General features: G+C 38.1%; 1 protein-coding gene across 10 annotated transcripts in view; it reads left to right on the top strand.

Annotated features, from left to right (window-relative positions):
- Positions 1-22,293, top strand: part of BICD1 (BICD cargo adaptor 1) — a 166,971-nt gene extending 144,678 nt beyond the window's left edge. For 2 of the 10 annotated variants that reach the window (XM_038154156.1, XM_038154155.1), the window contains exon 9: positions 16,540-22,293. In XM_038154156.1, the coding sequence (XP_038010084.1) occupies positions 16,540-16,772 (233 nt within the window). In that variant the 3' untranslated portion in view covers positions 16,773-22,293. Of the gene's footprint in view, positions 1-10,661; positions 10,748-16,539 lie in introns of all 10 variants that reach the window. The other 8 variants (XM_038154162.1, XM_038154167.1, XM_038154160.1 and 5 more) reach the window with 8 other exon arrangements.
- Positions 22,294-23,577: the final 1,284 nt, after the last annotated feature.

The following is a 23,577-nucleotide window of genomic DNA, read 5'->3' as shown; positions in this document are numbered from 1 at the left end:
ACCAAGATCCCTATGTAGAAGATGTACCTGAAGTAAAAGGTCTCCTAACAGTTTATGAGAAGGACAGTTACCAATGGCTGCAGTTCTCTCTCAGGGTCAACAACAAACCTCCTGAGAATCTCCTTTGTTGGAGCGCTCTCCAAACAAAATGTGGTGGATGCTTCTTTCCCCTATTGTTTATGCTTAGTATTTAAAATCCCACATAGGAAAACACTGTAAAAAGTAAAGTATTTCACATTTTGAAGGAATACAGATAATGAGATCATAATGAGCAATCCTTCCTTTTAGAGAAATCTGTATGGTCCTATCTATTTTATTTTATCACAATAGAAAAAGGAATGTAGCAGCCTTAATTGTTACACATTTCCCTCAAATTCCAAGCCCAGCTGTGGTCAGATATTGTTTGGCCCAAGCCAGGATAGACCCATGGATTTCAACAGAACTATGCTAGTTTGCTGTGGTCAAAATTTTGTATTTTTGTAGTGTTTAGATTAATTGTTCTTCATTGTTACAAACCATTTCATAAAATGGCTTTTCTAAAAACCTCTAAAAAACCCCCCAAAAAGAACAAGTCTGCAAAATTAGGTGGTTTTGTAGGGTCACTCATTTCTGAAAGCACATTAAACCTCAAAGCACGCTTTCTTTTCAGCTGTCTTTCAAGAGTGATTTACAGCCTGGCATTTAATTCCCACAAGAAGAGAGTGATGTGGAAGATAAAGACAGCACAAAGAATGCCACATAATAGTACAGCAACTGCTCAGGCACTGAGCTCACCACCTACCAAATGCAATTAAGAGTATATAATAGTTACTCTTACTGAAAAAATAATCCAGGATTAATTTCTGATGTAGCTCTATACTTACAGCAAATCAAATATGAATCACAATATGATACAAATAACTAGCTCTTGTTTGTTGGTTTGCATTCTTACCATAAAATTTACCTTCATTTGTAAAAACTCTATCCTAAAGCCAATTCCTAGAGTGTCACCACGAGCTAACTTACAGCATCTGTAGGTGGAAAGTATTTTTTAACGCTAACAAGGAAAGTGCAAATAAAAAAATCTTAATGACCCAAATGTTGAAGTCCTAGGAAGTCTTATAAAGAAATCTTTAAGCTGGAGCTCAAGGGAAATTGCTTAAGAGTTGTCTTTGCTACTTGCCTTTATACTGAGAGTGGTTTAAAATGTGAAGAATAGGTAAGAAACCTGGGAATGCATTGATTTGTTTGATGTAGCACAAACACAATTTACCACAACGAGGAGCAGAGGGTCTTCTGAGTAGGGTGGTGCTTAGTGTTATAGGGAATTAAGGGCTTTTGATTGGCCATATGAGGTATTGAGTAACCCCTCTTGGCTTAAGGGATGAGGAATACACTCTCATGCTATTTTAAAATATTTGTTCTTTCTGGATTTTGAGCTTTTTTAGAGTGCAGTGTTTTAGATGTGACTTTCCAAAATATTCTATAAAAGATTATTCTTTGTGTAATCAGAAGCTCATGTTCCTTCTGTATTTTTCTTTACATAACCTTAAACTGGAACTTGGCATGTGGGGCAAGATTGTTGGTTTTGCCCCTTCTTCTTGCTTCATCTCATTTTAGTAGTGTGAAGATATGGGAGATCCTCTTCAAAAGGTGTGTTGTGAGTAGAAGCTCCCTTTCCCTCCCCTTTTGGATGCAGGTGTTGGGAAAATGAGCAGAGATTTTCAGGCTGACACCTCTCTGCACAGGGGAGGCTGTCTGGAGAGGTGTGCCTGTGTAAAGGTCAGGGAAATACATTTTTGATAGCAGGTTTGTGTCTGCTTTCCTTGTGTGATGAAAAGGGTTTACATTCAAGGTCTTTAGCTGTGCACATTTATTGTTTGTTTAGGAATGTTTTACCAAAAACAGTTTCAGCTTTGCTTTTGAGCTGAAGTACCAGTGAAAGTGCCTCACAGATTTCTAAGCCTTGCTGCTGTAGGCATTGCTCCAAAATCTCAACTTTGCTTTTTTTATGCACATCTCAATTTTGAAACAGCAGGACTCTCAGAAATCTGAACACAGAAAGCACAGCTTCTTTTATAAATGGTTGTGGAGGAAGTTCTTTGAGGAACACTGTCAGCTCAGAAATGAATTTTGCCAGGGGGGTGCTTTGTAGATCTTTGTGATTGCTCAGGTCACACAGTGGGGAGTTTTAAATATTTCTTACTTCTCTTTTGGGAATGAATTTTATAGATTGATGGAAGAGGAAAATCAACATGATTAGGATCTAGATACTTCGTTCTGTGCTGATTTTAAGTCAGATAATTTTATATTGAGCTCTTAAGAATGTGGATTTTTCTGTACATTAAGTGAAAGAGTTTATTCTTGAAAAGCAGGACAGGTGGTTAACCAAGCCACCACTATTATATAAGATATGCAGCCATATAATATATAACTAGTCAGGCTGGTCTGTTCTGAATTGTTCTCTCCAGAAAGTTTGATTTCCTTCATCCAAGCAATCCAAAGCATGGAAGTTCTACAGAAACATTATTTTTAAAAAAAACCCCACAGCTTTATTCTGGTAACAGAAATTTAGTCTGAGTACAAATTGCCCTTTGCTTCATTAGAGATCCATGGACGATTTTTCTAAGAAAGTATGTTGTATTTTTATCTGCTGGCAGTGTACTTGTGTTGATGATGATCCTGTACCTGCAAGATGTCTCTGAGCTTGTGCAATCAGACAGGCCACTGGCTGTTGTGAGACTCGTGCAATATTGGTTTAATCTGTCTCTGCTCTTCATGAAAAATGGATTTTATTTCTTTTTAGTAGGTTTTTTTAAAAGTCACGTGTAAGGGTTTTTTAAAACCTGAATATGATGCTCTTCACAAAAGGGATAATTCAATCATTATTTACTTATTATCTGTGTTCTCTTTTTTTGTTCTGCATTGTCCTGTTTTCTGTGGGTTCTGTGAACATGCCATATTTGTGTCTGTGTTCATTGTTTGATGAGCAGTGTCAGTGCATATATACAGACCCATGTATATATCTTCCTGCTCTCAGGGCTGTGTCCTGCATCTGATATTCTCATTTAGCTCAGCTTAATGAGCAGTGCATATTTATGCCACTTCAAGCATGGTGTGTTGTCCCTGTGGAGGCCATTTTGAATTTGAGGAACAGTGTCCTTGCCAAGGACATTGGTTGGCTGTAACTGATGAAGAATTCAGCTGGCTAAATGTACTTTTACCTCTTGGTGCCACTGTGAACAGGACCTTTTCACTCTGTGCTTTTCCTCTCTTGCATTTAGCTTTCCAGTTGCCACTGATGAGACCAAACCCATACATTTCATGCTGATCAATATAATTTAGCTACTTCAATATGATTTAGCTATTGTGGCATGAATTCACTGCAGTTCTGCAAGTTTAGTTTCTTTTTTATTTATGTTTTTTCACTTTATAAAGAAAGCAATCCTGAAATAAAATCTGTTTTTCATAGAAGCCCTAATTTGTTTGATAAGACATTAAATAATAATAATAATAAAAGACTGCAGTGAAATCCATGCCTTACTGCTGTATATTTTCATTAAAAGGTTATTGACATTTCTCTCTCTATCTGAGCTATGACATCACTGCTGGATGGAATGGTTTACATTAGCATCATTTGTCGAAGTTCTCCAGTGAAGTCTTATTTTGACTTCTGTTTTTTTTTTTGTTTTAATCTAGCTAAACATGTATACAGATGACATATCAAATCTTTAAGGCATTTTACCAGATATTTGTTGCTTTCTCTGAAAATTTTAGGCTTTGGAATCCAGTCCTATCAATTAACTAAAACAGAGATTGAAATATCCTTACAATGTTGATGACAAAAGTCATCCATCTTTATCTTCCTTTATGACAAGGTTTGAACTGGTTTAATGACTTGCTGACTTTTGCCATCAAATACACAGGAATATTCAATATTGTGCTGTTTGCCTCATAAATTAGGCAAAAGGGAAGTGAGTCTCTGTTTAAATTAGACATGCTGACATTTTAGCTCTCTAATAGAGCAGTTCCTTAGGATGTTGTGGTGTTTGGAGGAAGCTCACAGCAATTCTTTAAACAAGACTAGTGTCCTTGATTGTAAGTATCTCCCTGTCTCAATCTTTAAGGGGTTTAAGAACATTATAACTTATGTTGTTTCTTCCAAAGCCTACTAAAGTTACTGTTCCCACTGACTTCACACTTTGGATCAGGCCCTTCTTTATCCATATAAAAGTGCAAGTATTTTTGCTCTGGATGATTTTGTGACCTGAAATTTATCCTTATGTTTCCATGGTAAACAACAAGATTGAATTGTGATGATTTATGTAATTTTAAGACCTTTCCTTTCCTCTTTTGAAATGTTTAAATGTGTGTGTCCTTTAGTAAGTGTTTCATGAATCATCAGACCTTTCTAAATGTGCTTTTTATGAACTGTATATGAAAGAAACGAACTGAAGATGTATTTTTGAGCTTATGCCATTTCCATTTCTGCTATTATACTAACCCATTATTTAGCTTCTCAGTAGATTTAATGAGGAATTATTTAAAGCATTCACAGAAACCATTTGAGAAATAACAGAAGCACGTCGTGATATAGAAAGTGTGAGAAAGGCTACAGAGCTGACAAGGAACCTCTTAATGTTCTGAGCCTGTAACTGGAGAAAAATGCATTTCACTTATTTTGTTCACAATGAGGTATTATTTCTTTCTTAAAAATTATTCTTAATATGAGCTACAGGAAAAGGCAAGGCTGGGATATGACTTTATCACTATACTTTGAGCTAGCAGGCACATTACCACTGAAACAAGTGAACTGATGGGGGAACAGCTCTCTAGATTTTGGGTAATTGAGGTCTAAAAGGAAAATACAGGTGAAGTCATGCAGAATAAGGAAATTAAGGGTAGAAGCACTCCATATAGCATAACTGCTGTATAGATGAAAGAGCTCACTAGGACATGGCCAACAAACCGGATGTGTTCTGGAAAGCCCCTGAATCAGTGACCTACTAAACCAGGCTGTCTGTGCTGTGTGCCAGGCAGGGCCTGAAGTGGTTAGTGATGCTCCATGAGTCTGCCTGTGGAAATCACCAAGACAGACAGCATTTTCCTAAATGCCAGAAGAAAATAGTTAAACTCCCTACCTGCTCTTACTCTTGAGAAGCATTTAACAGCAAGCCCTCTGTGAGGTTAACTCTGCCTGACCTTGTCCTAAAGTGCTCAGAGGAGGAGGAGCAGAAGGAGGGCCTGTGTCAGGAGCTTGTGGTTGTAGGAACAGCGGGACATTCCTGACCCTGCTTTGCAAGAAAAGGAAAATGGGCGTGGGGAGATGACAGGAGATGAGGATTTTAGATGCATCGTACTGCTGGCCTACTGCATCTTAGGGCAATGTATAGATATTTGTAGTTAATGGGAGTTCAATAGTGTGCTTACATCTCCTATTCTTCAAACAGTTTTTAAGAAGACTAAGAAATAAGTAGGGGAAGAATTAATTGTTGTTGTAACTTCTCCATTTAAAAGTAATCTAAGCTATTAAGTTTCCTGAATAGCAAGCTTAAGATGTGGGTTACCTGTGTACTTGCACTCTCAACACAGGAATTTCATAGTAGATTATCTTTACCATGAAGAAAGCTGAAAAAGACACTTGGTTGACACGTTTCTCTATCTCCAAGCTGTGATCCATTATCCAGTTTAATGCATCTGAGGTAGAATTAAGACGCTGGGAAATCACAGATAATGTGGGTGCTGGAAATTGTGCAGGAGCTAAGCAGCACCTGGTGAACTTGATTTGGCTGCCAGTGTGCAGATGTGCCAGGATGGTAGAATGGCTCTGCACAAGAGCCAGTCCTCCTGCATTGCTCCTTTGGCCCGCAAGACAAGCTGAGTCAATCCTGCTCTGAGCAAGCTGGAGTTAGTTTGGCCAGCCAGGCTCCAGATGGAACCCCAGTGGCTGCTCCACCAGAGCCCTCTCCTTCCAGGTCAGCCTGCAGAAACATGGAGCTGTGTCCAGTTTTCAGCTGACAGGCTGATCTGCCGGGGCTGTGTGTAGGGCAGAGGTAACTGTGTTATTTACAGACTCAAACTGACCCTGGAAGCAGAAGGGAGAGACTCTTCTAATCTTTGACCTGTGCCATTGTTTGTGGCTTTTTCTGAAGGTAAGTCACAGCTGTCCTCTCACCAGCTGTTCTTTGTGATAACTGTTGCCTCTTAAAGTTCCTCTTGGCCTTGAGGAAGGTCAAAGATTTCTTGGCATTCATTAGAAAAAATGAAGATAAATTATAAGTGAAAACAGCTGTCAAATAATTGTATAAACTTACATCCTTGTCACTCCCATATATAAACAGTATGAGGACTTTTCTCATCCTGTCAGACTGCAGCTTGAAACCATCTCTACAAATCTCAGCAAGGAGGGCAAGCATCTCAGTACCCTCCGCCCCATTCTTCTTGACATCTCACATTTGTCTTTTGGTTTGGAAATTTTCCTTGTTTCTCACCTTTGAGCAGGGAGGATTGATTTATTGTCTTTGTAGGTCTTGCTCTGTGATGTGTCACGTTTTTACATCTGCACAACTAGAAGGCTCCTGATCTGCCCAGTACTTTCAACTCATGCTATTACCCCTTCATTCTTTCCCATTAAATTGACATTTCAGGGATGAAAACAATTCGTGACCATATTAATGGAGACAGCTTCTCTTTGCAAGTAGATTTTCAATAATAGCTTCATAGACATGTATCAAATTCCTCAGACTTGGTGGAGCAAGTTCAATTGACATTGGGTAGTGCAACACAAAGTCAGATAGCCTAAAAACTTTTACCTAGGAAAGAAGGAGTTTCTGTTGCCCTGAAGTGATCAATGGGATGCTCGGAAAGGTTTGTTTTAACAGACTGAAAAAGCGTCAGTCTCACATTTGCTCATAAACAGTTATTGACAGATTTTCATTTATCAAGAACAGGTTTTTTTCCCAATGTTTTCATATCAGAAATGCAAAATATGTAACAGTACCTGTTGATTGGTTTACTGTTTGGCCCTCAATTTTACCCTTTCAGATAAAAGAGGGGGAAAAAAATCATTGATTAACTGAACAAAATGCAGTTAAAAGTCCTTTATGTTTATCTTGGGATTCTGAGTGGTCTTGCTGTTTGAGAGCACTGTGTAGAGATTAGGAATTTACTGAGAGTCAAAATGTGCTGAAATGTTCATTGCAGTGTGCTGGCTCCTGAGCAGGTGGGACTGGAAATGCTTGCATGTGGATTTTTCACTGAGGACATTGCTGATGTCAACAGAAGGCCAGCCCATCTCAGACACAAATAACCCAATAAAACAGACCATGTTGGTTAGAGTCACCCAGTTCACAGACTGGAGGGCAGAGCACATCTTGTGACACCTGGGAAACATGTTGTTTTTGTGGCTGAGCCAAAGGGAAGCACAGGAAAATACTCTCTTTTTGGTGAGATTTGCTCTCAGCAGATAATTTATAGCAGCACATTCAGTGCTCATGTGAGCAGATGTAGTTTCTCTGAGCCTGGGTTTTTATTAAATGCTCTTACATCAGGAGCTGATTAGCCTGGTTAGGGCTAGGCATTAGGTTTCAAAGGAAAATCAGCAGTGGCTAATCTGTGAGAGAGGAAATCTCTGAGCCCTTTACATCATCATTGTGCAAGTGGCTAAAATGTCAGGAACTGAAACATTGAAACAGGACTGGCACATAGCACAAGGCAAAGCTCACATTTCCAATAGAGCCAGTGGTAGGTGTTGCTGGATAGTGTCACAAGACTCTGCAGGCACAAGTCCTGCTGAATTCAGTGAAAACTAGCATGTGGATTTCTGTGTACAATAGCTCCTCTTTGCCATCTCTGGTTGAAATGAGCGCTAAAATTAATTTCTTTGTTACAGGTAATGGAATTGTAAAAGGACTTGAGATCAGCCAACTCATCCCCTGCCCCTAAGTGGTTTATTTCCTAACAGCAAGTGAAGATGATAGAGAGAAATAAGATAGTCTGTATTTAATAACTTTATTGATGATTTTCATGGTGGTAGTGTCAGTGTCTGTACCCCAAGTACCTTCTACATAATTGACAGACTGTCCTTCCACTCTGTAGCTTGACTGACAGGCCCTGATATTTGGAAAGTACAAGTAACGGGGTTCTTTCAATGTGATTTTAAAATTTATTTTTACTATTTTTTTAGTAAAAGCGAACATGTCTTTCTTACCTTGTCTTTATGGTATGTGACATTAGAATTAATAAAGACTTTTTTGAGACTTTTAACCTTTAGCAGAGTATTTCAGAAAGAAACAAATGTTTACTTAATACAGGCAGGAGTTCCTTAGTAGAAAGAAGTCATTTCATGATTGTCATGACATTAGAGAAGGGTGTTATAAATCCTCCAAAATACTTAAAAGGATTAAATATAGAAGGAATAAAGTTAGCTCTCGCACAGCTACTTGGACATAAGTAGATAAGAAGCTCCTTTGAATTTGAAATGTGTCTATGTAAGCCATATGCATTCTGCTTAGCTCTTTCCTAGCATAATCCTCAGAAACTTCACTCCTGGAGCATGTGGGAGGATGATTCAGTCATCTTAAAACATGTGGATCACTAGATCTGGTCCTGATGTGAACGTGAGCCAGATTGCAAGAGCTTTGCTGATGCCAGCTAGAATAGTGTTTCACACAAAGTCGAGGGAGTGTGCTCACTGAAATAGTTATTATCCAGCTTGCATAATCCTCCCAGAACCTGGCTCACTATTCAAGCATTCTGCCAAATGTAGCAGATCAAGATGCATCATAAAATATTTGCACCATGTTCGAGGTATTAGAACAGGATCATAAATCAGGCATTTGTGTTGTTCTGGAAAAGCCTGTCAGAACAATTTCTTCTGTATTAGTGAAGTCTTTCTGCACCTTTTCATCACACAGCATTCTATTCTGTATTTCTTTCCTCACTGATGACCTTGTATACCCTGTCAGGCATGACTTTACTTTGGATTTCTGCAAACTATTTTGTTTAGAATAAGGCATTAATTAATTTTTTTTGCCATTATTTTCTGTCTGCAGTTAGCCTCATCTGTCTGTTCCTCAGACACCTCTTATTTTAGTTGAGCTTTGTGCTGAACTGACAGGCCCTTCTATTCATGGCTCAAATACATTGCCAACTCTTGCACTCCTCTGCTGAAGGATGCAGTGAGGACTGTAGTGACAATCCTGGTAAATGAGAGTGGCAGAGTATTCTCTCTTACTCCATTTCTGCTTCTATACACAACGGTGCCAGCACAGACTTTGCACTTATTTTTCTAGAAAATAGGTTCCAAACCCTTCTTCTCTGTGCTGAAGCAGGAAGAAACCAGTGATTTGGGTACACTTGCTTCTTACCCACTGGAGGTCAGCACAGATCTTCACAGGAACTAGGGAGAGGCCCTGTGGGCTGGTGTGCAAGGGAAATGTTATAACAGTGGATATGATGCTCAGTGTGCTATGAAGATGTGTTGCTCTGCAGTACCTGATATCATCTCAACACTCTTGACAGTAAATTACTTGCATGTTCTTCCACTGATTGAGGCGAAGAATAGAAGGGGGATGTGAAACACATCTGCATTGTAAAGAGAAATGAATATTGGCATTGAGCTTTAAGTAGCAACCAATTGGGAAAAAAATCAAATTCTTTTCAAGTATGTGGAGTTCCCTTGTCTTGTTTTTAAGGTTTGGAGGAAAATAACCCTGTTCCATCAAACAGGGAAGCAGTCAGGAAGGATGATAGATCTGCAAGTCCTACTGGAGACAAAAAGCAATCTCCAGTAATTTTTCGTAGGGTCAAGTGTTTCACCCATAGATTCTAATGCTTGAAAAGATCCTGATGGCTCTTGTTGTGTGACAATCTGAATCACACACACAGTGGAATGAAGGGCCAGAATGGCCAGAAGGCTGCAGGGAAAAAGAGCAAATCTTGAGATCTCAGTAAACACTACTGACTTAGAAAGCAGCGTGGCCCTGTTCAATTACTTGCATGAAGCCCCACAAGTATAATCCAGTCTAAGGCTGTCTTCATATTTTGAATGTCACAGGAAAACATAGCAATGGAGGATTATTTGGCTTTACTGTTATTTAATAAATTAAGAACCATAATACAGCTTTGCAAGTGATTAATGTGGAAACTTCTTTGACAGGGAATTGATAAAATAATTGAGACAGTGAAACTGACTGTATCAAGTTCTCCCTTTTTCCTACAAAAAACCCCAATCTCACAAGCATTGTTTGGAAATTGAAAAGACTTTCTTACAGTTCTTTCTTGTATGTTGTAATGATAATAAATTGTAATGATAATAATAAATTTTGAGTAGCTTTATTGACACTTTTCATATTAGATGTGAGCAAAACAAGATGATGAGCAGAAGAATGAGAAGTGCAAGGTTTAAACCCAGATCCTGAATACACCCCGTTACTGCTATCTATTTAAACAAAAATTGTCAGTGCTAAGGGAAAACAAACAAAAATGTTTCCAGTGCTTCTTCTGAAGAGGAGAAAAAGGCAACAGCCAATGTCACTGGTATCAGAAAAAAGGTGTTTCTGTCAGATAAGGCACCAAGAGCACATTCCTCACTAAATCTCTCCCTGAGATGCCTAGCCTGTGTAGTGCTGTTACTAACCCCTTGCTCTGTAATCTCTCTGTATATATGTCTAATTTATCAGTTTCTTGTAGATTGTCAGCAGCCTGCTGCCTCCATACCGCCACACGGCTCACAACTAGCCAGGGGGCCAGATTGCCAGACTGTCAGGTAAACTCCACTAACTCTCCTCTCTTTGCACAGAGCTGCATGCATGCCTGCCACCCCCCTCCTCCTCCTTCTCCTCCTCCTCCTCAGACAAAAGCTCTTCACTTTTTCTCTAACAGCAAACCTTTAACAGCTTGAGGAACAGTGGTAATTTCTGCAGTGACAGTACCAACATGAGTCACAGCATTCATGCACTTGCTTCCTGTAAAAATATGGAAAAAATGCCAAGCTGGATCTTGCAGCCCTCATTTGATATTTTGATGCAGTTTCTCAATGATGCCAAAGGAATAATGAATTTAGTTTGTTGCTAGAAAGATTTGCTTAAATGGGGGACTTTTAATTTCAGGTGTAGGTGCAGGCTTCTCTTTTGTAAGGGGGCATTTTAAAGGCATTTGTGAGATTTTAGCAGACACTTCTAAGTTCTCCCTGACTTGGAAACTCAGACCTAAGGCAATCAGTTTTTAATCTTGTTTTTAAAAGTAAACTCTTGGTGTCCTTGCTTATAGGTGGTGCAAAGGCCACATCGTGCTTCTGGGATGGCTGAGTTAATCAAGGCACAACCCCAAACCTAAGCAAAGCAAAAGGACATTACAGTAATTTTATCTGTTCATGGCACATTCTGTGCTAATATTCACTTATGTTGATGCTCTCATTTGAAATAATTTACATTGTTTTTAGGCCTTTGCCTGAACTGCAGTGACCAACTTAGTTCCTCTCTTTTACTGCCTACAAAGTGGAAGGCAGTATCTATTATCTTCTTTACTCTGTAAGAGCAATATGAAAATTTTACTGAGAAGTTGGTGTAAACTCATTATAGCTGGAAAGTATAATTTACTGATTTGCAGTTTGGAGTTCTACAGCTCACTGAAAAATATTACAAGTTACATTTAAAATCCTTAATATGCCAGTAAAGTGATGCTGCTGTATTTTAGATGTTAGAGCAGTTTGAGATTAGCAGTAGGTGATTTGGAATCATAGAAGGTTAACATCAACAAGTTTTATTTTAACCCTATTTAATTAAATTGAAGGCTATTCTGTTCCTTCCAGAGCTACTCTGCTAGTGATGAATATGCTCATATACCATCCCCCTCTAGATGTGAACCAACAATTCCTTCTGTAATTTTAAAATATCTTCTCAGAAATCTGCAAACATTACCTTGTTCTAAAGTATAATTTAAAATATGGTTAAAATATTTTAAAAACTTCAGATCAGTCATCCTACAAACAGCACACACCTTACACACTTAGCTGAAAAATTGACTTTCAGGTGGCTGTTGTTTTTACCACTAGATTTGTACTTGTCTGGTGAAGTCAAAACAACACTGATTTTCATATATTCACACTGCTGCCTTGCTTGCCTCAGCCACATTACCTGCCCAGCTCTGTAAAGCAGTGAAGCATAAAAATAGATTTAATGCAAGTCAGCATGATGACATGAATTGTTGAGTTGTTTATATAAAGTAATTGGAATCTGGAGTAAAATTTAAGGGCATTTAAGGACCAATTAGACTTACTGAGGTTTGGATTTTCTAAATGCAGCAGAGAAGGAAGCTAGGAGCTTGTCCCACCATTCCTTGTCCTCTGACTGTCCTTGAAGTCACTTTCAAGAGAGAGATGTGTTTATTTTTTAAAGTCTCCAACACAATTCTTGCAGTAATGTGATCTCTCAGTGGCATTTCACCCAGGACTAAACAAGAGCTGGTTAAGGCTTGTGCTTCACACAGATGTTTTCCACATCCTGCAATGTCTAATTGTGTTCAAACCAGTTAATACACCTGACCATAGCACAGGTAGATTCACAGAGAGCTTTCCCTCATTCATTATCTATACTATGGTTTTTAAGTGGGACTTTATAACTCTGGCATCTTTAGTAATTGTGATTCCAGCACACAGGCTTTGGTAAATCTCACTAGATAAGCAACGCAGTTTCAAGCCAAATGAGTCTCCAGGGCAGATCTAGGTCAATTTATTTTAGCTTTACATTGGTCTTTTTTGCTTGAATCTGCATGTTTCAACTGAAACTTGATTGGAGGATCTGTGAGAACTTTCCTGAAGAGATTTTTTAAAATTAAACTTATGCAGCAGTGCCCAAAAGTCTCACTCTGCCTTCCATGCATCACCTCAGTTTCTAGGTCTAGGGATATGGGGCGAGCAACCAAATCCAGGCCTGCCCTGACAATTACTGGATGCTCGTCCCCCTTCCCAGCACCTGTCTGATGGACTATATTGGACAAGACTAAAATACTGCTGTCCTCCAATATTAAAAAGAGCGTGCCCATGTTTGGATTGTATTCAGGTTTCTGTTGAATGCACTGAAAACCTCATTTTCATTATCAGAGGCCAAAACTCTAGGCCCAAATTGTCTACTACTAAAAAAACCAAATCACAATTCCCCAGTACCTCCAATTATAGTAATATTGCCTTTTAATATAAAATAATGCTTTTATTTATATAAAGTAGGAAATAAATTTTAAAAGGGTAAAATACGCAAATTAACGCGTGCAAAATTTCTGCATTTTGAAAATATCGTTGGTTTGTTTATATTCTCCTTTGCTAATTTGTTAAAGTTACAAATAAATGCCAGCCAATGTTGCATGTGAATGACATCTCTAGGCCAGAACAGAGTACTTGCAAACACTGAAGGACTTTGCACACCATTTTCCAGTCAATTTTAGAAATATGTGATTAGTATTTTGAGTGCTGGGGAAAAAATAAAAGAGCTGCATAAAACCAGACAATAATACTAACACAAAAAAATTGCACAGACTTTAGTCATCAGTTGAATTAATACATCCCCAAAAGATACCAGCATTTAAAGAGATGTTCACAAAAATCTGTAAAAACCAAATGTTTTTAAAACTACACATATCCCATTGCGTGAATGTAACAATGTTCCTTCTTATTCTCTGTTTATAGTCAAAAACTCAAGTTCTTCCATGTCTCTGTCTTGCTTTGTGTTATTAATCTGGCCTGCCATCCTCTGCTGTCTGTGACTGCCAATGTGTCTGATAGCTCAGCTCCAGGACCTGCTGCCCCAGCACCTCTACTGCCATAAAAAGCACATTGAATGCCTCGTGTCACTTGCTGATTCTGATGCATTTTTAGTTTATGTACTGCTACAGCAATCTGCATTAATGAACTGGATGAATTGTGTTTCTGAAGAGAGGAAGGTATAACAGCAGAGTTTTAGAAAAAAATTTGAATCTTTTGGAGCTGCAGGTGATGTGGTTATATATGCTGCTATAAAGGTGCCTGATAGCCTTGACTTTTTTTTTTTCTCTTCCTAGCACCCTTAATATTTATTATTAGTTGAAAAGGAAATGGCAAGACAATTTTTTCTAATTCTTCTGTGCACTAAGTGTGCTTGTATTTCAAAGAAGCAATGCAGAATTACCAGGAAAAGAAAATTAATACAGCTCCAAGCACAGTGCTTAGAATTGCTAATCTGAGCATAGCCTGGGATAGTCTGTAGTGCAGTTATTACAGTCGTGGCTGGCTTTGTACTGAAGGTCATGCCATAAAGTTATTATGGTTGTTTGTATTTGTGTAGAGGAGAATCTTACTTGTCTCAAGGAGGTTCTTTCAGGCTACTGATGCTAGTTGCAACATAACTAGTTGCAACTACAGCCATTTCCTTACCAGTCCTCTCCCTCAGAGCATGAGCATCTTTTGTTGCTTATTTTTAAAGTTAGGAAGGAAGCCCCAAAAGACAAACACATCTCTGCTAACAAGCAAGGAGTGTGTGCGTTGAGTTTCTGTTCCTCTCTGGCAATTATAGGAGTCCTGTTTAAAAAGAAACAAGGCAGCAAGGGAGAAGAGCAAGCCAGTGTTGGTAGGGTTGTGCAACCACCTCCTTGTTTGCTTCTCCAAATGGGATGTTAAGATTCTAATTCAGTTTTCTGTCTCTGAAGGAATTAAGGCTAGTGCTTCTCCTAAGCCTATCTTGAAAACTTAGGAGGTGCTGAAGCTGGGAGCTGGCTCTTGATGAGTGGATAAGTTTGAGAGTAAATACAAAGCTTTTGGGTCAATCTGCAGTCACTCCCAACACAGTCGTTGATGTGGAGCAGGTAAAGATCTCAATAAGATCTCTCTGTGGATGCTGTATCTGCATCTGCATGTGGCAGAATATGACAGAAGGAAAGGATGGATATAGCTGTGGAAAGAATTACTTCTTCTGAGGGGTCATAGTCCATAACACTACACACTTTGGGACTGAACTGTTAGCTGAGCATAAAACAAAGCTTGTGGGATCCTGAGCTTCTATAACCCTCTTACCGCCCATTTTGCAATCAGGAAACTCATCTTCAGGAGCATTAATGGGAAACAGGATCTAACTTAGAACATGCAATTCTATGATCTTCAAATAAGCCCAGAGGTGCAAGGACCGTAGCTCCTGTAGAGTACCTGTGTATTTGTGGTCAAAGCCTCCCAGATTGATTTGAAAATGTGGACATTGCCATCAAGTTACTTAATGGTGGTGGTGCACACCTTTTTCTTTCTTCAGTCAAACACAATGTCATCTCTTTGTTTCCCTAAGTAAATGCTGCGTGTGGAAACTAAAGACATTTTCAGTACCACTGGCATTTCCAGTAGCATTTTTCCAAACACCTCTGGTATTTCAAATTGATTCATTTCCAGCAATTGGCTAATTGCATTCCTTCAGCCAGAACTCCAATAGTCTGTGCTGCAGAGATAATATGTAAAAGCACGGTTTCTAAGAAGGAAAACAGAAAAGGCAAATTCCCTTGAAGACAGAGACATAAATGATGGTGCTTTATCATACATCACAGTGTTGAGCTTGGAATAACTTCAACACTGTAGAACATTTGAAGCATGAGGGGAAAAAACGCTTCCCAGACACATTAAAGATCTGGGGTTTTTTGGTATTTTTCTCCTTTTTTTCCTTTTCCTTCTCTTTATAAACTAAATTTTCATGCATTTTGTTTTGGCATCTTGTTTTTCTACAGCTCTGCACCAAGAAGTGGGGTGTGGTTGCATTAGCTGCCCCTTTTCTTTGTTGCTACTCCAGCCCCTGCAAGCTGGTTCAGACCTCTCTGCACTGTGTGCCAGTGAGGGCTATAAATACACTCTAGACAGGTGAATTAACAGGTGAATGCTGTTATCAGACAAATTGTACATGAAAAACACTCAAATGACAGAAATGTATGACAGAATGAAAAGGATTAGAACAGCACAAAACCCTGAAGAAAACAAAACATAAGAAATCTCCTATCTAGGAGATATTATCTCCTATCTGTAAATTACATGATAGGTAATGGTTAAGGGGCCTGCTGAAGAAGGCTACACTGTATTTTTACAAATGAACTAGTAAATAGGTCAAATTCAGTAAGACATTGTATTTTCACAGAGCTATGAAACTTGATCTCCAGCCTAGCACTGTCCTTCATTTCAAAAAGTGAATCAGCTGCATGTAGTAAATCTTTAATACTCACATAAGGATGGCACCTGCATCTTGTCCTTCAAATTTACTCCCTCATTTCACAGATGCATTCTTTTCTCCACGCAGTCTTTGTCATCCCAGCATGTAAACAGCAGTTGTGTACAGGAATTGTGAAGTGGGATATCTGGTCCACCTTACAAAAGCATCCAGGTCTCACTGACTTGCTATGCACTGAGAGTTTTCTGTTTGTACACTGTGTGTCTGAGGATATGGATTTAGAGATGAGGCTTCACCCCCTTTTAAAGTTCATTTCCAGCCCTGTACTATTTACATGCTTGTAAAAAGTTTGCCTTGTATTTTAAGCACTTTTTTCTCTTTTCTTTTTAATTTTCAGTCCTAATGCTCTTCCAGAAGAGCAGCCACATTCCAGCTCTCAGTGTGCCCCTCTCAACTGTCTCTCTAAGCCTCCTCCTTACCCCTAATCTTCATATGCAACGTAAGAGAAAATGCAAACAGAGTGGAGCTCATGCAACAAAGGTTGGGGTTGTTCCCAGCGAGCGGGTGGACAATCCTGCCTTGTTGCTGCATTGGCAAGTCTGGATTCATATCCCCTGCTCTGGCAACTGAGGGAAGGTTGAGAAGAAGAACACAAAGCACAGAGCCCAACCTATCAAGAAGACTTTTTATGGTTCCTCTGATTGTACTCAAACTGTGCTATCACAACTGAAGTGTAGTGAAATTTAACATCTCAACAAAAATGTTCCTCCCAGCTCCTTGGCTTTACTTCCGAAATGATGAGAGACTTAAGCCAATGTTAAAAATATGTTACAAAAATCCTACCCTCACATCCTCTAAGTTCAGCCATAGGAACCTGTTCAAATTTCTTTTTGTCTTCAAGGGTGTGATATTTATTTCTTACTTAATTTGCACCAGAATTTTGTGTTTATAAAATACAGTACTTTTTTTTTTTTGGTGAGAGTTGTATTTAACTAATTTTATTTTTTAAATCCAAGCAGAAATAGCTTCAGTGAAGAATGACTGTGTTAATATTAAAAAAGGCTTGTTGCATTGGCCAGCATATGGCCATTTTTTATTGCACAAAAATGTTGGAAATGGGTTGAATTGGAATGTTAACAATGACTGTATATTTTGCTGCTGCACTGATATTGTTTATGCACTTGTTTTTTTAATTCCTATTACACTAGCTTCTGGTTTTGTTCTAGCTCTTCACTGAAAGATAATTATTAAGCCTAAGAAGGAGATGAAAGGATAATGTACTGATTTGTTTTCAGTTGTTTGCTTGCATTGTAATTATACTTCTCGCATCATGAATTGGTGCTGTTTTTTGGGATTACTTTCTATTTGGTATCTGAGAAAGAAAATCTAAAATAAGTAAAATGCTGTGTGCTAATTGAAAACATTCTTTCCTCCCACTCCCATATTCAGGATCCTAGCTCGAGGCCTTACCGGGAAAGGCTAGTTTGAGTGGGGAAGTCGTGTGCATTTCATGTGAAGTGTTCTGTGGAGAAAGAACTCATGCAGGTAGGGTTGATGGTGTGGATCAAAGTCAGCAGGACTTTACTGTAGTGCATTTTTTCCTTGCCAAAAATCAACAGACACAGAACCTTAGCTCATGTCAGTTTATGACAAATACTCAGGTGATCAATACTACGCAGACTCTATCGCAACAGTGCACAGTGTTCCTAGTTAAAGATTCTTTCCTGTAAAAGCTGAGTAAGCCTGTTTTCTTCTTAAAAGCAGTGAGTTTCAGAACAAAATCAAGGATAGAGGAATTTATTTTGTACAGTACCTGGCAGCAAGGGAAGTGGCTAAACAGAGGGTTGTGGTTCAGCATCTGTGGGTTTCCCATTTGGTCATCAGCTGGAGAAATGAGCCTGCAGTGCTGCCTACTTGTTGGTAATTAGCAGGCTCCTTGTTTTGTTAGGTGTCCTTAATTTATTTACAGAAGAGAGGCTTGGATATTTCCGCATGTCTTTATTCCTTCTCTGCAACATGTTTGACTGACAAGTGGGAAATGCAGTACAGCCTAAGGTATGGGGCAGCTGGGGAAAAAAAATTGCTGCAGGTGTGGCTGGAACAATTCCTTCAAATTCTGCCTGAATCTGAGAAAATGAAGTCATTGTTTTTTAGTAACAGTGCTTACCAAATGTTACAATACAGAAAACATCAGCAGAGGAAAGAATCGGTGACCACTCAGTGTGCCTAACAAATCATTATTACCATAGTACCAAGAACAAAGGTGCTGTAAATAGAAATATTTTATGTCATCAACAACGTCTGTCATGTAACCTTGGCAAAGCAGCTGAGCTATAGTAATAAAACACTCGGAGATAGAGAAAATAGGAACAAACTGGTACCCAGTCCTGATCAGATCAAACAGATAACAGTTGGCAGTGTTTTGACTTTGGTTTCCATGGGGTTCACGTGATTCTTCTCATATACTTTACATCACTATTCAGTATAGTAATTAAACTGCCTGTTGTCTTGTCATAGAAAGGTCAAGTGAAACCTTGTTCAGCTCCATCATGATGTCTGACACTGAGTTTAGCTGCTATTTTGATTTTTTAAAAAATCCCCACAGTATTTTGTCTGAGGCAAATTTAGCTTTCAAAAAGCATCTCCAGATTCCTGCCCTTGTCTGACTGGTGTAAGAATATCTGTGTCCAACAAAGACAGCTACTGTATATTGTTAATAAGAGAAGGAGTTTGCATAGCACTTTGAATGCAGTTACCACTGACTGCACTTGGAATAGTTTTTCCTATTTTCATATCCGAATCAAAGGCATTTTCCTAAGCTTTAGTTAAGCAGTAGTTCAGTGAAATACATTTCCTTTCTATATAGATACAAATTTATTGGGGGAAAAAAAAGGTATCAAGACAGTTTAGAAACATATGCATGTCCATGTGGATTAAGAGTTATGAAAGAATATCCAGCGGTATAGAAGTTGTGGCCCTGTTTTATAGAAATAAATGTTTTTATTCTCTTAAGTTTTAAATTTTTAATTCCTAAGTTTTCAATTTACATTTTTTTATATGTAATAAAATGTAATTGTTGGAAATGTGAGAGAACTAGAAACAAATCAACTTTGATGTACAAATGGTTGTAGTTATTGCATTGTAATTTAAAAAACTCTGTAGGTCCCTGGGACAACTTTTGTCAGTTAACCAGTATAAAATAAAATAAAATACATACCTTGAACTTAAGATGAAAAACTCTTCTTTGTTATATATTGATTGATAATATAAAACTTTGTGAGAGATTTTGTAGGAAATATTTACATGCAGACAAAACCAGAAACAAATGCCTGGGGTTTTTTAACGGTTGCAAAATATTACATTTTGCCCATTTAAAATTAGTTTATGTTGTGTTGATATCTATTCTGATTTTTAAGGATTAAGAAAAAAATGATACATATATTTGTAATGGTTGGGTATACTTAGAAACACTACTATGTGTTCTACTTGGTGAGGAGGCAATTCAAATCCTGCTCTGACTTTTGTGTCTGAAACACAGCTTTTGTTCTCTATGATGGCCTTGAAATTTCTTTGGATTTGAAACAGCCTACTCAAAATAGGGTCATTTAGGTCAAAACAGGAGCATTTTGGTTTGGGTTTTATTTTCTGATGTAGTGAAAAATTATTCCTTGGTCAGTGAAATGATCTGCTTGTGGAAATCCAGTTAATAGGAAATGTGTGAGGAAAAGAAGAAAAGAAAAGAAATAGGAAAAAAAAAACAAATATAAAGGGAGAAAAGATGAAAAATAAAGTGTAATAGTATGGAAAAATATATTTTCTATCAGTCAGAACATATATGGAGGTTTTAAATAAAGAGGACATAACTGTTGTTCATGCTAATTGTGTAGAAATTTCTGCTTTCTAAATGGGGGCAGTAGTGATATTCTTTCTGATTGATCTGATTGACAGGTTGGCATCTCTGTGCTTTCTCTATCCACATTTTTCACAGTAAATTAATGTAATCGTAGCTATACAGCAGAGTTCGTAGAATGAAACTGTAATTAACGCTGCAAGTTTTAATGCCAAGTGGATTTTCAGTTTGTTTTTTATTTTAAAAACAATTATGAAGTTGTTTAAGCCATTTACCATATTAATGTGTGTACATAAAGGAGATTATGTTATGAAATACAACCTCACTTATGAAATATGACCTCACCCATGAAGGCTGCTCACCATAATTATGTTGGAATTACTTAAGTAAGCTGTTAGCAAAATCTGACCCAGTCCTTATCCCACTGGGAACGACACCCAGAGTCCAGGCCCTAATTTTGGTACCAACCTTATTGTTCATCCTGCATTGCCAAAGTCAGTAGCTGTGCTGCCAGCTCCACTTATAGCTGGACTGATCATCATCATCATCATGGATAGATTACATCAGCCTTTCTGAGGTCTGTTTCTTTCTTTGGCAGAAGATGCATATCCACTGAAGTTACAGTAAATTTCTTTCTTTTGTTCCTCGGAAATCTTCGTTTGAGAATGGCAGGGACTGATGTTTTACCTTTGAAGTATGATAATTGCTATAGTTACCTCTTTAAAAATTCCAGTCATCACTTCTTCTTCAGTTTTCCTTTGCTGTGTGTGCAGTGAGTCTGAAAGGGATAGATACTATTCAGACGTTTTTTAACCATTAAGGGGTTTGGTTTTTTTTACTGCAATTAAGCATCCTGTGGAAAAGAAATAAAAAAAGCAACTGCCTTTTGCCTTCAGGCACAAATACATCAAAATATGCAATGGAAAATGTGTGCATGACATTGTTAACATTGTGTAGCTTCTCCATATCCATAACTAAGCTAGAAAATTCTTATTTCTTGTGTGATATGCATATTCCTCTTGCTAGCAGGGCAAGAGAACTATCACAGAGAGTCTGTATCTTTCATTGGAGGTGCACAGCTTAAATCCTTATTGGTTTCTAATCTGTTTCCTGTGGAGTTCTTGAAAATCCCCTTTGTGAAATGTAATGGCAACCAAGTGACAAAGCGACAAAAGGTAAAGGAAAAATCCAATATTTCATTACTGGAGTTAGTGTGTGGGCAGACTCTGGGTGATAGAGCCTTGTATTTCAAAAATGTCTTTCTACAAAGCTATTTGTTTTGATTATCATGATTTGCTGTAAAAGAGTGGATAAGAGTGTATGTTTTTTCTCAGTGTTAGTAATCTGAGTTTTTATTGAATACGTGGTTGCTTGATTTCAAAAATATTTTGGAAAATCAATAAAGAGAAGCATTTGATAAAAGTTTCAAGTAGACTGGCTTGCCAGCTAGTTGGTATTTTATCAGCTGTGAACAAGAAATAAGAGTAATCTAGCTTATATTATTATTATTTCTACTGTTCACAGATATGGCTATGTGTGCTATGCCAGTGGTTAAATTAAGTCCATTTTATTACTTATTTCCCTATTGATTTTCAGCCCTGTGGTTTGACTGTTAAAGGGTTAATTAACTTGATCCTTTGTAAACAATTAAAAAAAAAAGAAAACTGATGTTTTGTGATTTTTGTAATCTATTGAATGTTTCCATTTGCATGATGTTCTGTATTTAATGAACCATACAGATTGCTGTGTTCCTTTCAAAAGAGTTTTAGCATTGGTGGAGTTTGTGGCAAACACAAATTTGTATACTGTATGTTTACTGCTGTAATAACTCAGCTACTCCTATGTTGAATTGACATTATGTTGTCCTGCCTTCTTGGGGTTAAATGATGAAGTGTTTCTAGATGGTGAAGAATATAAAAGTATATATGTTCATTTGCTAAAGACTGAATATTGGAAACTCTTCTTGTTGCTACTTTATGCTAAAAGCAAAAAAGTTAAATAATTCTTGTTTCCAAAAATGCATCCTTTATTTTTAAAATTGAAGTAATTCTCATGTTAACTTTTCCTTGTCCTTGTAGACAATCCTAGATTAATACCTTGTGAGGGATTCATAAAGTCTGTGCTTGTACATGTGTAATATGATCATGCAGTCAAATGGTTGGGAAAAACACTCTAGTGCTGAAGAAAATAATTAAAAGAAGCTGATATACTGATTCTTACATCTTTATGTTCCAATTAAAATTACAGTGTAATGCATAACTGTTCCAGTGAATAAACTGGCCATTTTTGTTCATTTAACACCATTCTGTCTGGTCTACTTCTATTTACAGCAGTTTGCAGCGCTTAGACTTAGACTTTCACAATCATTTCATTCTTAGAGATCAATCAAAGGTATCAAAGAGGAAATTAAGAAGGGAAATCAACATTAAAGGAAAAGGGAATCAGAATTAAAGCCAAGACGCTTCCTCTGTTTTCTGAATTTGAGGCAGATACTAAAATATGGTCTCCCCATATAGTTTTTCCAGCAGATTTGAGTGATCTCTGAAATGCTGCAACATCTGCACAAACTTTCAGCACAAGAACGCTCTGTGAGATGCAGATCTCCATCCTCAGGGGATGTGGAAGCAAAAGAGCTGAAGTCAACATAAATTTGGCTTGGGAATGCTGTACCATACCTGCTTTTTTACAGTAAGAAACATCCTTTTCCCTTGGAGAAGAGCCATGCTCTGAAAGCAAAGAGGTGAAAATCACCCCACATTGATCCAGGAGCTGCGCCCTGGCAGGAAGGTGGCTGCTGCAGCTCCCCCAATCAACCTTGCTGCTCTTAGGGTCCCTGAGGGGTAGAAAATGTCCAGCTTTTAGAAGTGGGTCAGGAAGATTGTGGAGGAAGGACTGCATCTCCAAGCTTGCTGTGGTGTTTGACTCAATGGGAACTGTTGGACAACTGGGTTGGTTTTTGGCTGGATGGGGTGGTGTTTTGGATAGAAACACAAATTGTGCATGGTGACAGAAATGGAGTCCAGGAGCTGTATTTGGCTGGGTTCTTGGGTTCTTCCCACTTGTCTCTTTTGTTCCTTTTTCTCACCCAGCAGGGGTTGTTCTCCCACATTACCTTTTGTCATTGCAGAAATGCCTTGGGCAACAGTGTTCCACTATGATTTAGCAGAACTGTGACTGCTAGAATTTTTCACACTGGCAACTCCTCTTTTTCAATTTTGAGTTAAGGGTTTCTGTGAGTTGGAAAAAGAAAGGGAAAACAGACTTCTCTCCTTCAGCGTGTTTTGAAAGCATTTTCACAGAGGACTACCCCTTGTGGGAATGTTCTGATTTCAAAGATGGTTTGAGAAACTTCTAACCCATATTGCTCCTTCCCCTTTTTCTGTGTCAACCCTTCAGCTGGTCCTGCGCAGAACTCTGAGAGGCAACGTTATGAATAAGATCACTGAAATAAGATAACTGGGGGAAAAAATCCAACAAACTGAAAAACCCTCAAATATAACTTTTGTTTCCAAAGAAAATGTCTGTGTAATTTCTGCCTTGGGAAGAAACATTACTCCATATTCTGGAGTGGGAGGTAACTTCTGG

Source organism: Motacilla alba, chromosome 1A, assembly GCF_015832195.1.
Source record: "Motacilla alba alba isolate MOTALB_02 chromosome 1A, Motacilla_alba_V1.0_pri, whole genome shotgun sequence".
NCBI lineage: Eukaryota > Metazoa > Chordata > Aves > Passeriformes > Motacillidae > Motacilla > Motacilla alba.
The sequence above is the reverse complement of the archived record's forward strand: the minus strand, read 5'-3'. Positions and strand labels throughout refer to the sequence as shown.